A 13,043-nucleotide genomic window follows, 5' to 3' on the forward strand; every position below is an offset into this window, starting at 1 on the left:
TCCGCCTTCCTGACGGGAAGTGCCTGCCGCCACACGGAGCGTTTGGACTACATCTCCCAGAACGCACCAGATCCGCCTTCCCGAGCGGAAGTGCAAGTCACCGCACGGAGCGTCTGGACTACACCTCCCAGAATGCCGAGGGCGAAACGTTTTTAGTCTCACCCTCCAAAAGTGTTGCGGTTGCTGGGAGCTAGTTGTCTACACTTCCTCGAAATGCCAGAATGGAAGGAATCACGTAGTCTCGACTTCTTGGGTGGTTATGAGGGTTTCTACACTAAGAGTCTGCGTTGCCTCTGCCTGAGTGCTCCGAGAAATTATTCCATGGACACAACTTCCTGAATTCGAAATGCCTCCAATTGTGACAGGAGTATTGTTGGGAAGGGAACCGGTGAGGAGATAACAATCTTCAAGAAATTAACGGGGGCGGGGGGGGAGGGCAGAAAATAACGGGGAATGATTGCTTAGGCGACACAAGATAATTGAAAGGTAGATGAAAGGACGATATGAGGCTAAAACAGGGTTTAAAGAATGGGTGGGATTGAATGACTTGGGAGAAGCGGTGACTCCTATGCCAGACCCTGATGTACCACAAGTTTAGTAGAAAAAACAACTTAAGACAGCCGAACTGGAAGCTTGTCCTTATGGAAAGTCGCTCTTGCCTCACTTAAACTTTTTATTAGAATTATTATCCCTACTTCGGAGGTGAAAACGTCAAGTTTCAGTGAAGCTACAAAATTGTCCACTATCTTCAAACAGGCAGAACAGCTGCAGAGCTTGACACTGGAGTTATGCTGATTCCCAAAGCCTCTGATTTAACGCCAAAACACTGAGGAGGATTCTGTAGGTGAGGGAGCATGTTCCAGCATTAGGAGTTTTTTTCCTTTATATTTCTGGTTAAAATATCTTTATTATAGTTAGCAATTTTAAAACACATAAAAACTAAAAATAGTATGAACCAAAATAAGAAGAAATGCACCTAGAATCCTTCCCCCTGGGGAAAAAAAAAGGTTTGTCTCCTAAACTTGTCTCCATAAACTTACATATACCTATCAACATACTTATTTGATTTTTATTTTTTTTTTTTATTTTTTTTTTTTTCTTATTTGATTTTTAAAATGAACTCTCATGTTCTCTATTCATTTTTCTAGACTGTGTAAACTAAACATTTTCTAGTATCAGTCACTGAAAATCTAACTCCTTTCAAATAATGGGTGTATGATATTGCATGGAGCAGATTGAGAATGAAAACCACAACAGCCCCTGACATCTGGAAGCTGGTGTGGCACTCACAAATAGGTCATGTTGTTCTCCTTTGGGATAGTAAATGAATCACTATCCTCAAATGAGTGTTCTCTGAGACCATGGTGAAGTGAGACAAAACAAGGCTCCTTCTTAATTCTGTTGAGACAGACAAAAAACAAGATCACTGTGCCAGCCACACAATGCCAACATCCCCCTTTTGCTGGTTAAGTGACTGCTACTGCGTTATCCCTTAGATCTTTATCTTTGTTCCAGTCTGCCTTCACAAAAGATGAAATTTGTTGAAATACTCCATCTTAGAATTGCTCTTGCTTTCTGAAAGTATTTAATCTAGAGTGAACCCTGCTTCCTTAGGTCCTCCCCAAAACACCAAACAAGCCTCAAATGTTGTAATAGATTCTTTCTTTTACCCTCTTTTTCTTTGGATGCCTCATAGTTTTCCCTAGTGGGTGTACTCTCTTACTGCAGTAAATAATAAATCCAACTTGTCTAACTATTGGTGTGTTTCTGGATAAATTAAGTAAATATTTTGGCACATTCCCAGATAAATAGTAGGTTTGCTATGACATATGAAGCTGCAATGAATATCATTTTATGTTCTTCTGGGACAGACAGAAATTTTTGGCTAGTGAACTATCAATCACAAATCACTCCTTTCTTAATCTCTTCCATTTCAGCGAATAGAAAAAGCTGAATGCTCACTTGTCCACCTTCCTTGCAGCCACACAAGTCCATGCATGCAACTGGCTAATAAGATACTGTCAGAGAAGATTACAAGGTACAGGGGAGTAGGGACCTGTGCAACCATAATCTGTCCAACAGTTTGGTGTAGTGCACAGGGTCACCAAGGAATCACACCATGGCATGGTGGAAATGCAAGGGTTTAACAGCCTTGTTGCCCCAGGGTGGTGCTGGCTCCCCAAAGAGTAAGGTGGCCAAGGTGTTGGCCACCTTCTGGTCACATGAGGACAAACACGATGTAGATAATGTTCCTTCCTTGTTAACAAGGATGAATTACTGCAATGCGTAAGGATTGGAAGTATAAGAGGTGGGTCCTTAGAAGGGCAGAGAAAATACATCTAGTTGTTTGGTCACCCTTGCACTCCCACGTCATCCACTAACTCCCATGGTATCTCTAAGGTTGCAGACAATGTCTGAGAGGAATAGAAGGCCCTGTGTGGGAAGCTCTACCCAGTTTGGGTCACTTGCCAGCCTCAAGTAAGACCTATTTTCATGCAGCATTGAACAACTGATGACATTGCTGAAAACAGGACAGTTGAAATGAGATCTTTTCTGGGGGAGGAATTAAAAATTGAAGTACAGGGGCACCTGGGTGGCTCAGTGGTTGAGCATCTGCCTTTGGCCAGGGCGTGATCCCGGATTCCTGGGATCGAGTCCCACATCAGGCTCCTTGCATAGAGCCTGCTTCTCCTCCCTCTGCCTGTGTCTCTGCTTCTATTCCTGTGTAAAATGGCATACGCATTTTTTCCAGGCCCTTGTAGGGCTAAAGATTGAACTGGTGACATTGGGGGTTTTCAGGGTGAACATGGTTACTCGTGGTGCTTATCTGCTGTGTGGTTTATGTACCTAATATGCTTGTGGGTGGGGTCCTTTGGGATGTTTCAGGTACTGGTTATTCTGGTTCCCATAAGTGAATGCAGAATGGGCACTCATTTTGGCTGCTTTTGGCATAAAATGTCACCACCTTCTGAGGGGGCATGCCCCCTCATGGCAAAGAATTTGACCCATAACAACAAAGACTCCTGCCTGCCACATAAGTTAACCAGGATGCAATGGGTTTTTGACAATACTGCATATCAGATAGGGAAAAAAAATAGGGCACCTGGGTGGCTCAGCAGTTTAGTATCTGCCTTGGGCTCAGGTCGTGATCCTGGGGTCCTGGGATTGAATCCTACATTGGACTCACTGCAGGAAGCCTGCTTCTCCCTCTGCCTGTGTCTCTGCCTCTCTGTGTGTGTTTCTCATGAATAAATAAATAAAAACTTAAAAAAACACAAAAAACCCTATATCTTTTTCCAGAAGAGAATGCAAAGGTTGGGTGATGTTCATTCTTTCCCTTTGCTATCTTGTACCTTAGATACTTTAATGTAAATTAATATTATTACATAATATATTTGATGATTTAAGAAATAAGAGATGGAAGAAAAAATACTTGGGTAATTCATACACAAATATATTAATAAAAAACAAGAAATACTTATATTTACAGTCCTCATTTCTGCATCTAGTCACATTGTCCTAACTAGTATTTATAACAGCTCTTCTACTACTTACACACATTCCCTTTGTGCTCAACAAGCACTTCATTTGGCTGTGGTTCTTTTTAAAAATTTTTTAAAAGATTTTATTTATTTATTCGAGAGAGAGAGAGACACACAGAGAGAGAGAGAGGCAGAGAGAGAGGCAGAGGGAGAAGCAGGGTCCATGCATCGAGCCCGATGTGGGACTCGATCCCAGGTCTCCAGGACAACACCCTGGGCTGAAGGCAGGCACTAAACCGCTGAGCCACCCAAGGATTCCCTGGTTGTGGTTCTTTACCTGTAAATGAACCAAATGTTCATTCTTGAAGGGTCTGGGGCATTAGTTGACCTGCCTATATTGGGTTGTTTTACTTTTTAAGATTTTATTTTTAGGTAATCTCTACACCTAATGTGGGGCTTGAACTCACAACCCTGACATCAAGAGCTGCAAGCTCTACCGACAGCCATCCAGGTGCCTCTGGGTTGTTATACTTTTTCAGTAACTTTAATTACAAGGTATGGTAGTTGTGACATCCTAAGGGTTTCCTGTATTCCAGGAATACTCTATCTCCGTGGAATAGCAGCAGCCTAATTTTCCCTTGGTTAGGATTAATTACCACAGTCAGTTGCCTGTTGTTTCTGAGGCATGAAGATCCCAAAGTGGTTGGCAATGCTTCAACTTCCTATTCAGTGGAACTGTTGTTTTAATTCCTGATGGAAGCATTCTTCCCTTTGGAAATACCTCCACACCAACAGAGTCTAAAGGCTTATGGACAAAGTGTACAAATTTGCTGGGATAATAGTGAGGGATACTACGGATAATAGTGAGGGATACTAGGGATAATAGTGAGTAGAGCCACTCCCATTTGAACCCCTTTATTCCCGCACCTCTATCTTCCACCTATGGATAAAACAGTATCATATACTGGACACTGATTTATTTTTTAAAGATTTATTTACTTATTTTAGAAAGAGAGAGAGCATAAACTGGAGGGGCAGAGGGAGAGAGAGAGAGAATTCTGAGCAGACTCTGCACCAAGCACAGAGCCTGATGTGGGGCTCAAACCCACAACCCTGAGATCATGACCTGAGCCGAAACAAAGACCCAGTTGCTTGACTGCACCATCCAAGTGCCCGTGGACACTGATGTGGACAATATACAGCAGCTGGGAGGACAGTATGAAGCCCCACAAGTTATTGGCACCTAATTGGCGGTGTAACTGAGGCTTTGAATGGCATTTCACCATACCATGAAGCCAAATGCTTCAGGATGATAAGGAAAATGGAAAGTGTCAGAGCAGCTTACATGGCAACCAAGACCTATTACAGAAACTTCTCTTGTTCTGGGCCCAGTCAAAAAGTTTTCAGAAAAAAAAAAAAAGTTTTCAGGTTGCTCATAAAAGGCAGAGTGACACACCCCAATTAGAAATATATTACCTTGAGACAGCTGGGTGACTCAATGGTTAAGCATCTGCCTTTGGCTCAGGGCATGATTCCAGGATCTGGGATTGAGTCCCACATTGGGCTTCTTGCAGGGAGCCTGCCTCTCCCTCTGCCTATGCTTCTGCCTCTCTCTGTGTCTCTCATGAATAAATAAAAAAATATTTTAAAAAGGGAATATATTACCTCTAAAATCCAAAGAGACCCACTAGATAATGTAACTCATTTTCATGGGAAGGCTCAGATGCAACATGTTCTTCACCTAGAAGGGATAGTTCAACATACCAACACCACTGAATGCCTGGAAATTTTACTGGAGATGCAAGGTCCCTGAATATTTCTAGGATTTATTCCCACCATCTGACAGGTAAGTTGCTATATCTAAGGTAGTTCCTACTGCTTGTTCACCTGATCTAATCAACATAATATCATCAATGTGCCAATTGACATCAAGGATTCAGTCACTGAAAAAAATAAAGTTTATTTCCTCTCTCAGTGGACACTCACACTGGTACATAGACATAGGTCCCTTAGGGGAACCATGGGGAAAAGATTAACAGCCCACATTTTGCAGTACAGAAGATCCCATCCTCAAGAAGACCTGGCCTCCACTCTCCTTCAGGCAAAGGATTCTGGGTTTCTAAACTGGCCATGTCCTAGAATTGATTTAAGAGCTGTGACTCTGTTTTGATGAGTCAAGTTAGACTTCTGTTTACTTGACCTTAAGCTCTGCCACTTTTATGTAGATCAAATAATTGAGTAGATTTCCCATCTATCTATTCACTATGAACACCAAAATCAACAAGGAAAGGTCAAGCCAGTGCATGATGACTTGAAGCTTTTGGGTCCTTAATGCTTGAGCTGGAATTTGAGGCCATGTACTCATCTTCCCTCCACACTGTAGTTAGGAATAACCCCCTTATGCTCCTTAGTTTGTCCAAGATATTCTAAGGTAACAACTCCTGGTAATCCAAAACCTTGTCTTCAATAATTCTTTAGGAGTATCAAATGTATATTTCATATATGTTTGCCATGTCACACCATTGATTACCAATGCCCTATTTTCCATGGGGGAATGGAGTCATTAGTGCCTTTAAATCTAGTAAGATGCAAGAACCAATTCTAGAAAACACAGTTCAGAAAATTTATTCTTAATATTCTGTTCCTTTAGAACTATTTTTGGAACAAAAATCCTTTTTTTCATAAAGACTCAACCAAAGAAAAAATTATTAGGAAATAATGATATTTATTCCAGGAAACTGGCCTACTAGATTGTGGGGCTGGCTTGGCAAAGTCAAAACCCCTAAGAGGACATCAGGAAGACCAAAATGGACCTCTTTGTCACAAGCTGAAGATGCCATCAACAGGCAGGAAAATGCTTTCTCTCAGTGAAGTTTCAGCTCTGCCTCTAAGGACTTTTGTTATATCAGGCTAACCCAAATGGATCTAGGATATTATACCCTACTCAAAGTCAATTGATTCTGGACTTTAATCACATATTCTACAAAATACCTTCCTAACACCTAGGTCTGTGACAGAATAACTGGGGACCATAGTCTAGATGAGTTGCCACATAAAATTGACCATCACACAGATCTTCATCAGCAGGAAACTGGTTAAGGAAAAAATGATACTTGGTACACCAGAATACTATGTAGACACTAGAAATGAGGTTGTAGGTCAATTTATTGAAGTGACCTTCAAGAATTGTTTCCATCTAGCAAAAAACTCTAATTAGAAAATAGTATGTTTTAGGTTCCTTATAAAATTCTATACAACTCTTACTTTGCACGCTCATCAAAATATTAATAGTGGTGAATTTACCTACTACCTCCCACTTTCTTTTGACTTTCCTCTACTGATGTACTTCTTTTCAATGTCCAGGTATTATTCTCATCAGCAAAAGAATATGAAAGTATAAATAATCCTTTCAAGAATTAAATATTTGTATTAAGACATGGCAAATGTAACAAAATGTCAATCTCCAGATGAGTTAAGGCAGAGGTTCTGAGACTGCTAACTTTACAATCAGTCATAGTGTTGTCAAATAAAAAGGAAATATTGTGGTACTAGACTCAGATCTTCAAATGGATATCCCGCCAATTTAGTTAGATGTTAATAACCTGGGAAGCCTCTTTTGAAACAGAGAAAAGATGACCTCGAACAATTTCTATCAAATGTAGGTAAGTTCAAAGCTAAGATAGGGAAATCCCTAGGGACCACATAAAACAAGTGAATTCCATGGTCACAAGAGGGAACTGAAACTGAATGGCCTCACTAAAGATCTGGAACTAGATACTATCTAAGAATTTACTACTGAGTGTGGTTGGGATTTTAGACCTCGTGCACTCTGAGACATGAACATGAACACAAGCCAGCCAGTCTCAGGTGTTGTTGCTACCTGTAACCACTTTAAGAGAACCCCAGAAAAAAAAAAAAGAGAGAGAACCCCAGCTATGCAGGTTAGGTGTAAGCCCTACTTGTGGTCTTTTCAGTTTTAGAAGTTAAGGACTTTTGGCTTAATCTGATGAGATTTATTACAAATAATTAGCTTGGCAATGACTTATTCCAGTATTTGGTGACAGTTTAAATGCCACCAAATACTCCTTGCCAGAGAATATTACTAGGAATATCCAATTCTATTTTATGTATGGATATACATAGAACACACACACATATACACAGAGATTTATGAATTTTATTATACTAGGAAGGCTATGGTCTGATTTCACAAAGCCTGTATTATGTTCTCCTGATATTACATGTCCCTGACATTATTTAAACAGTCCCATGATACTATGGGAACATATGAAATTTAAAGAAATCCTTATCGGTGAACACTCATCATTTCCATTTTAAAAATTGTAACTTTATTGATGCGTACTCATCTTTTCATTGTTTGAACTTCATCATCATATATTCCTAGTGTTTTTTTCCAGATCAGAGTTACACATTTCACATTCTGTTATATACTGCTTTTCAAAAGATGTATATTGTCATCAAGAAGAAAAACATATAACTGCCATTTCTGCAGTAGTATTTAATATATTTGATGAAACCACCAAATCCCAGATTTTTCTATTTATTTCATGAGGATGAGGGAAGAATATGGGAAGCTGTCCTTCAAATTTCACATAGCAAAAAAAAAAAATATATATATATATATATATATATTAAAAAAATTGGCATAGCTTCTACCAGAGAAGTTTGATTTTTAAAAAATGCTACAAATTAGAAAACAATCATATCAAAGATTACATGGAAATGCAGAAATTTAAAAATCAATGATGAACTCAAAACTAAGAAAATTTTTATCATTACTAAATCTCTTTTAATGTTACTTTGAACCCTTGCCTTAACATTGAGAAAATTCAATTAAGCTGTGTGCAGTAGCCAGTTATTGCAAAATTAAAATTGTTTCAGTCTGCCATGTGAGAAAAATCACAAAATAGAATCGAATTTCTACTATATAAACCAATGGAACATGAAATCAAGATCCCAAAAATAACCCAACCTCAGATCGATGGCTGAGGGAATGCCAGGAGCCAGCTGCAGTAAGATACTACCAAAATAATGCTGTGGAATGCAGTGATATATATTTCTGCATTTCAACTGTTTCTCTGAATTTTTTTCTAGTTTCCTTTTCCAGATACAATTTTTAAATATCATACATTTTCTTTTTGATTCATTTAAAATATTTTGTCACTACTTTCCTCCATCTTAAGAACTATGTATATTGGTGTAGATGTCCTTGGGCTGAATTTTGGAGTGCTCTTGTGCCTTCTGGATCGGTTTCCTTCTCCCACAAAAAAGGTAGTTTTCAGCTATTATTTCTTTAAAATAATTTTTTTTTTGCCCTTTTTCTCTCTTCTGGGATCTCTTTAATGCAAATGTTATTATGCTTGATGGAGTCAGAGTTCCCTATCTTCAATTTACATAATTTTCCCCTCTTGGGCAGCCCGGGTGGCTCAGCGCTTTAGCGCCGCCTTCAGCCCAGGGCCTGATCCTGGAGACCTGGGATGGAGTCCCACATCAGGCTCCCTGCATGGAACCTGCTTCTCCCTTTGCCTGTGTCTCTGCCTCTCTCTCTCTCATGAATAAATAAAAATCTTTAAAAATAAAAATTCACCTCTCATTTGCTCAGCTAATTACTTTCCATTACTGTCTTCCAGGTCATTAATACATTCCTCTGTGTCATCTAGCCTATTTATTCCATCAATGTATTTATTTTAAAAAGATTTTATTTATTTATTCATGACAGAGAGAGAGAGAGAGAGAGAGGCAGAGACACAGGCAGAAGGAGAAGCAGGCTCTGTGCAGGGAGCCTGACGTGGGACTTGATCCTGGGACTCCTAGATCACTCCCTGGGCCGAAGGCAGGCGCTAAACCACTGAGCCACCCAGGGATCCCCTCCATCGATGTATTTTTAATTTATTGTGTTCTTCATCTCTGATTGGTTCTTCATAACCTCAGTGGTAAGGGTCTCACTGAGGTCCTTCACTCTTCTCAAGTCCAGTGAGTATCTTTATGATCATTAAATTCTCTATCTGGTATATTACTTACATCTATTTTTGCTTAGGTCTCTTGCTGTGGTTTGGTCCTGTTCTTTCATTTGGGAGATATGTCCCTCTCCTCATTTTCTCTATTTATTATTAAAGTCAGCTAGGTCTCTTCCTCTTGAAGGTAACAGCCTCATGAAAGGGTTCTGTAGTGCCATGCAGTGCGTTATCTCCTGTTCTCTGGGACCTGTTGTTTCAGAGTGTCTCCTATGTGTGTTGCCTGTGCCTGATGTTGTGTCCCGGCCTTTTTCCTTCAGTCTAGTCATCTGGAGAGGCTCTTTGCTTGTTGTGGACAGGGTTTGGTCCTCAGCTGGGTGGATCACAACCAAATATATGCTGGTCTGCTTGTGAAATGAGACCTGCTGTCACTGCCACCTCTGGAAATGATCTCTCATAAAACATGCAGGTCAGGAGATGAGGTGTTGGTGGGATTTTATCTGGTCTCCTGGGGAAAGGGGCTCACAGTGCCAGCACTGAAGCAAGTGTGACTGGGAAAGGGATCCACTGGATTAGACGGGTAGGGCTTGGTGTAAGCAGGTTAGGTAAGGTGTGTTGGTGCTGCAATGGTTCCAGCAAGTGGCCATGTTTATGCTGGGGGGCTGGGGAGAGAAATGGTGCCTACTACTCCTTTGTTCCTGGAGGGGTGTCCTCATAATCCCTGCCTCTCCAGGCCATGCTCTGAGATGAGTAAGTCACTCTCCCTCTCATCTGCCCCTAGCATTTTTCAAACTGCTGATTCCTGCCTCTATTTCCACTGGTTGGTTATTGTGCTCTCCCAGAGCCCAGCCCACAGAAACTGAAAATCCAGTTAAGTCCCACTGGTTTTAAGAATTCTTGGAATTTGGCCCATCACTTTCAAAGCCAGATGTCATGGGGATTTGTCTTCCCTGTGTGGGCTCCCCAGTGTGATAGTCTGGTTTTTGCCTTCTCTGCACCACTGGCTTTGTCCCCCACCACTGACTGCCAGTCTGTTTTACTCTCAAACCGCATCTTTGCCTTTCCTACCTCTTTTAATATTGCCTCATCTCTACCTTTAGTTGATGAGTTGGTCTTCAGGTCGGTTTCTGGGTTACTTATGCTGATATAAGTGTTGTCTAGTTGTATCCATAAGAGGGGGCAAGCTTAGGGTCCTCCAACTCTGCCATCTTCCCTAATTCTCTCTCTTCCCTTTGATTCATTTTACAAATAAACACTAAGTACATATACTGAGTGCTACTCAATGTTGATTATATAGATACAGCAGCAAACTCCTTGCCCTTACGGAGTTTATATTCCAGGGGACATCAATTTTAATATCCACCATTAGAGTTTGATAAGTGCCTAAAGAAATTCTTATTTCAACAGCTTATTTCTTGAGTGATAACTGTAACTGTGAAGGTTCTAACTAAAGCCCTTATTGCACCACTTGTGTGATCCTGGGATCACTGGGATGTGTTCAGCTATGGCTGATATATTCACTTTACCGATACAAAGTTTTTTTCTATGAGACTGGATGAAATTTATCACCAACATGGGTTCTGTGATGAATTTTAACATATGAACTTGAACTGAACTGCTTACCACATATCTTACACTTATAAGGTTTCTCTCCTGTGTGAACTCTCTGATGAGATTTTAGATGTCCAGACTGACTGAAGACCTTACTGCATACATTACATTTGTATGGTTTCTCTCCAGTGTGGACTCTCTGATGAACCTTAAGATTTGAGGTCCTAGTGAAGTGCTTACCACATGCCCTACATGTATATGGGTTCTCTCCCATATGAACACTCTGGTGCACATCAAGATCCAAGCTTGTCTTGTAGCCCTTACCACACTCCTCACATTTGTATGGTTTTTCTTTGGTGTGGACTTTCTGATGAGCTTGCAGGCATGATTTCTGACCAAATCCTTTCCCACACTCTTCACATTTGAATGGTTTTTCTCCACTGTGAACTCGCTGATGTGTCAAAAGAGGTGAGATCCATCGGAAGCTCTTCCCACATTCCTTACAATTATAGGGTTTCTCCTCTGTGTGGAACCTCCGATGGTAATAAAGATGTGTCCTAGAAAAGAAGCTCTTTCCACATTCTTCACATTTGTGTGGTTTCTGTCCCATGTGGACTTTCTTATGGATACGAAGACGTGAACGCCAAGTATAGGACTTCCCACACTCCTCACATTTGTATGGTTTTTCTCCTGTGTGGACCACACAATGACTATTAAGTGCTGACCTACGACGAAAGCTCTTACCACAGATATCACACTTAAATGGCTTTTCCCCGGTGTGGACTCTCTGATGGTCCTGAAGATGGCAAGCATTAATGAAGGCCTTCCCACAGCCCTTACACTTATAAAGTTTCTCTCCCGAGTGTAACCTGCAATGATTACTAAGTTCTGATCTACGGCTGAAGCCTTTCCCACATTCTTCACATTTGAATGCCTTCCCTATAGTGTGGACTTTCTGATGAGTTTGCAGATGTGAGTTCTGACTGAATTCTTTACCACACTCATCACACCTATACCGTTTCTCTCCCAGGTGAACTCTCTGATGAATACGAAGTGCTGAACTATAAAAGAAGCATTTCCCACACTCACGACATGTATGAGACTTTTTTCCAGAGTTTAACTGCTGAAGATCACAGTTGGAGGTATCACTGAAGAATTCTTTACACCCATTTCCCTGGTAAGTTTTCTGGCCTGTGCGGATTATAGACAGTTCTGCTCCCACCTGGCTGGGTAAATCACATTGTTTGTACAACTGAGAACTCTTTATCATGGAGTTTTGACATCGGGTTAAGTCATTTGCAATGTGTTGCCAGATTTGCCAGCAAGAAAGTTCTTCATGTGGTTCTGCTTTAGGACTAGTCTCCATTTCATGTTGGACTTTGTCTCCTAAAATGACAGAATGCAGTGATGTGGACAAATGAAGGCTTTGTTCAATGTCTTCAAGATTTAACAGTTAGGGAAGAGCATGGGACTTTAATGAATCAAGGGAATATTCCCTACATCTTTCTAGTGTTTATCATGGTCTCTAGTTTAAATGTCTACATAAACCAAGAGGTAGTCTAGTAGGTCCCTATCCAGTAAGCACTAATGAAACAAATTTAGAATCCCACTAGTCTCATATGTGACATACAAGTTAGAAGTCAAAGACTGAATACCAAAATGATGATACATGTTAATTTTGCTGTTTCTACTGAATTTCAAAAATCAGTGTAAACTCTTACTTAAAAAAAAAAAAAAAAAAAACCAAAAAAAACTCTACATCCAACATGGAGCCCAACACCCAGCTTAAACTCACAACCCTGAGATCAAGACCTGAGCTGAGATTGAATTGGACACAACTGACTGAGCCATACAGATGCTCCCAGTAAACTCTTAAACAATAAGTTATGCAGCGAATAAATTATATACACAATGACAGCCTTTGTCCTCAATATCTGAGAGGCAGTTCTAAGCCCTTGCAATGTCAAGCCTGAAAGGAGTGCTATAACGTCTTGGGTCACATTAGAAAGTTTAATAATATGATTTAGGGATGATA

General features: G+C 40.5%; 1 protein-coding gene across 1 annotated transcript in view; it reads right to left on the reverse strand.

Annotated features, from left to right (window-relative positions):
- Positions 1–7,643: 7,643 nt before the first annotated feature.
- Positions 7,644–13,043, reverse strand: part of LOC140609190 (uncharacterized) — a 58,386-nt gene continuing 52,986 nt past the window's right edge. The window contains exon 9 of the mRNA XM_072784473.1: positions 7,644–12,394. Within this exon, the coding sequence (XP_072640574.1) occupies positions 11,001–12,394 (1,394 nt within the window). The 3' untranslated portion in view covers positions 7,644–11,000. The remainder of the gene's footprint in view (positions 12,395–13,043) is intronic.

This window comes from Canis lupus, chromosome 1 (assembly GCF_048164855.1).
Source record: "Canis lupus baileyi chromosome 1, mCanLup2.hap1, whole genome shotgun sequence".
NCBI classification, from domain to species: domain Eukaryota; kingdom Metazoa; phylum Chordata; class Mammalia; order Carnivora; family Canidae; genus Canis; species Canis lupus.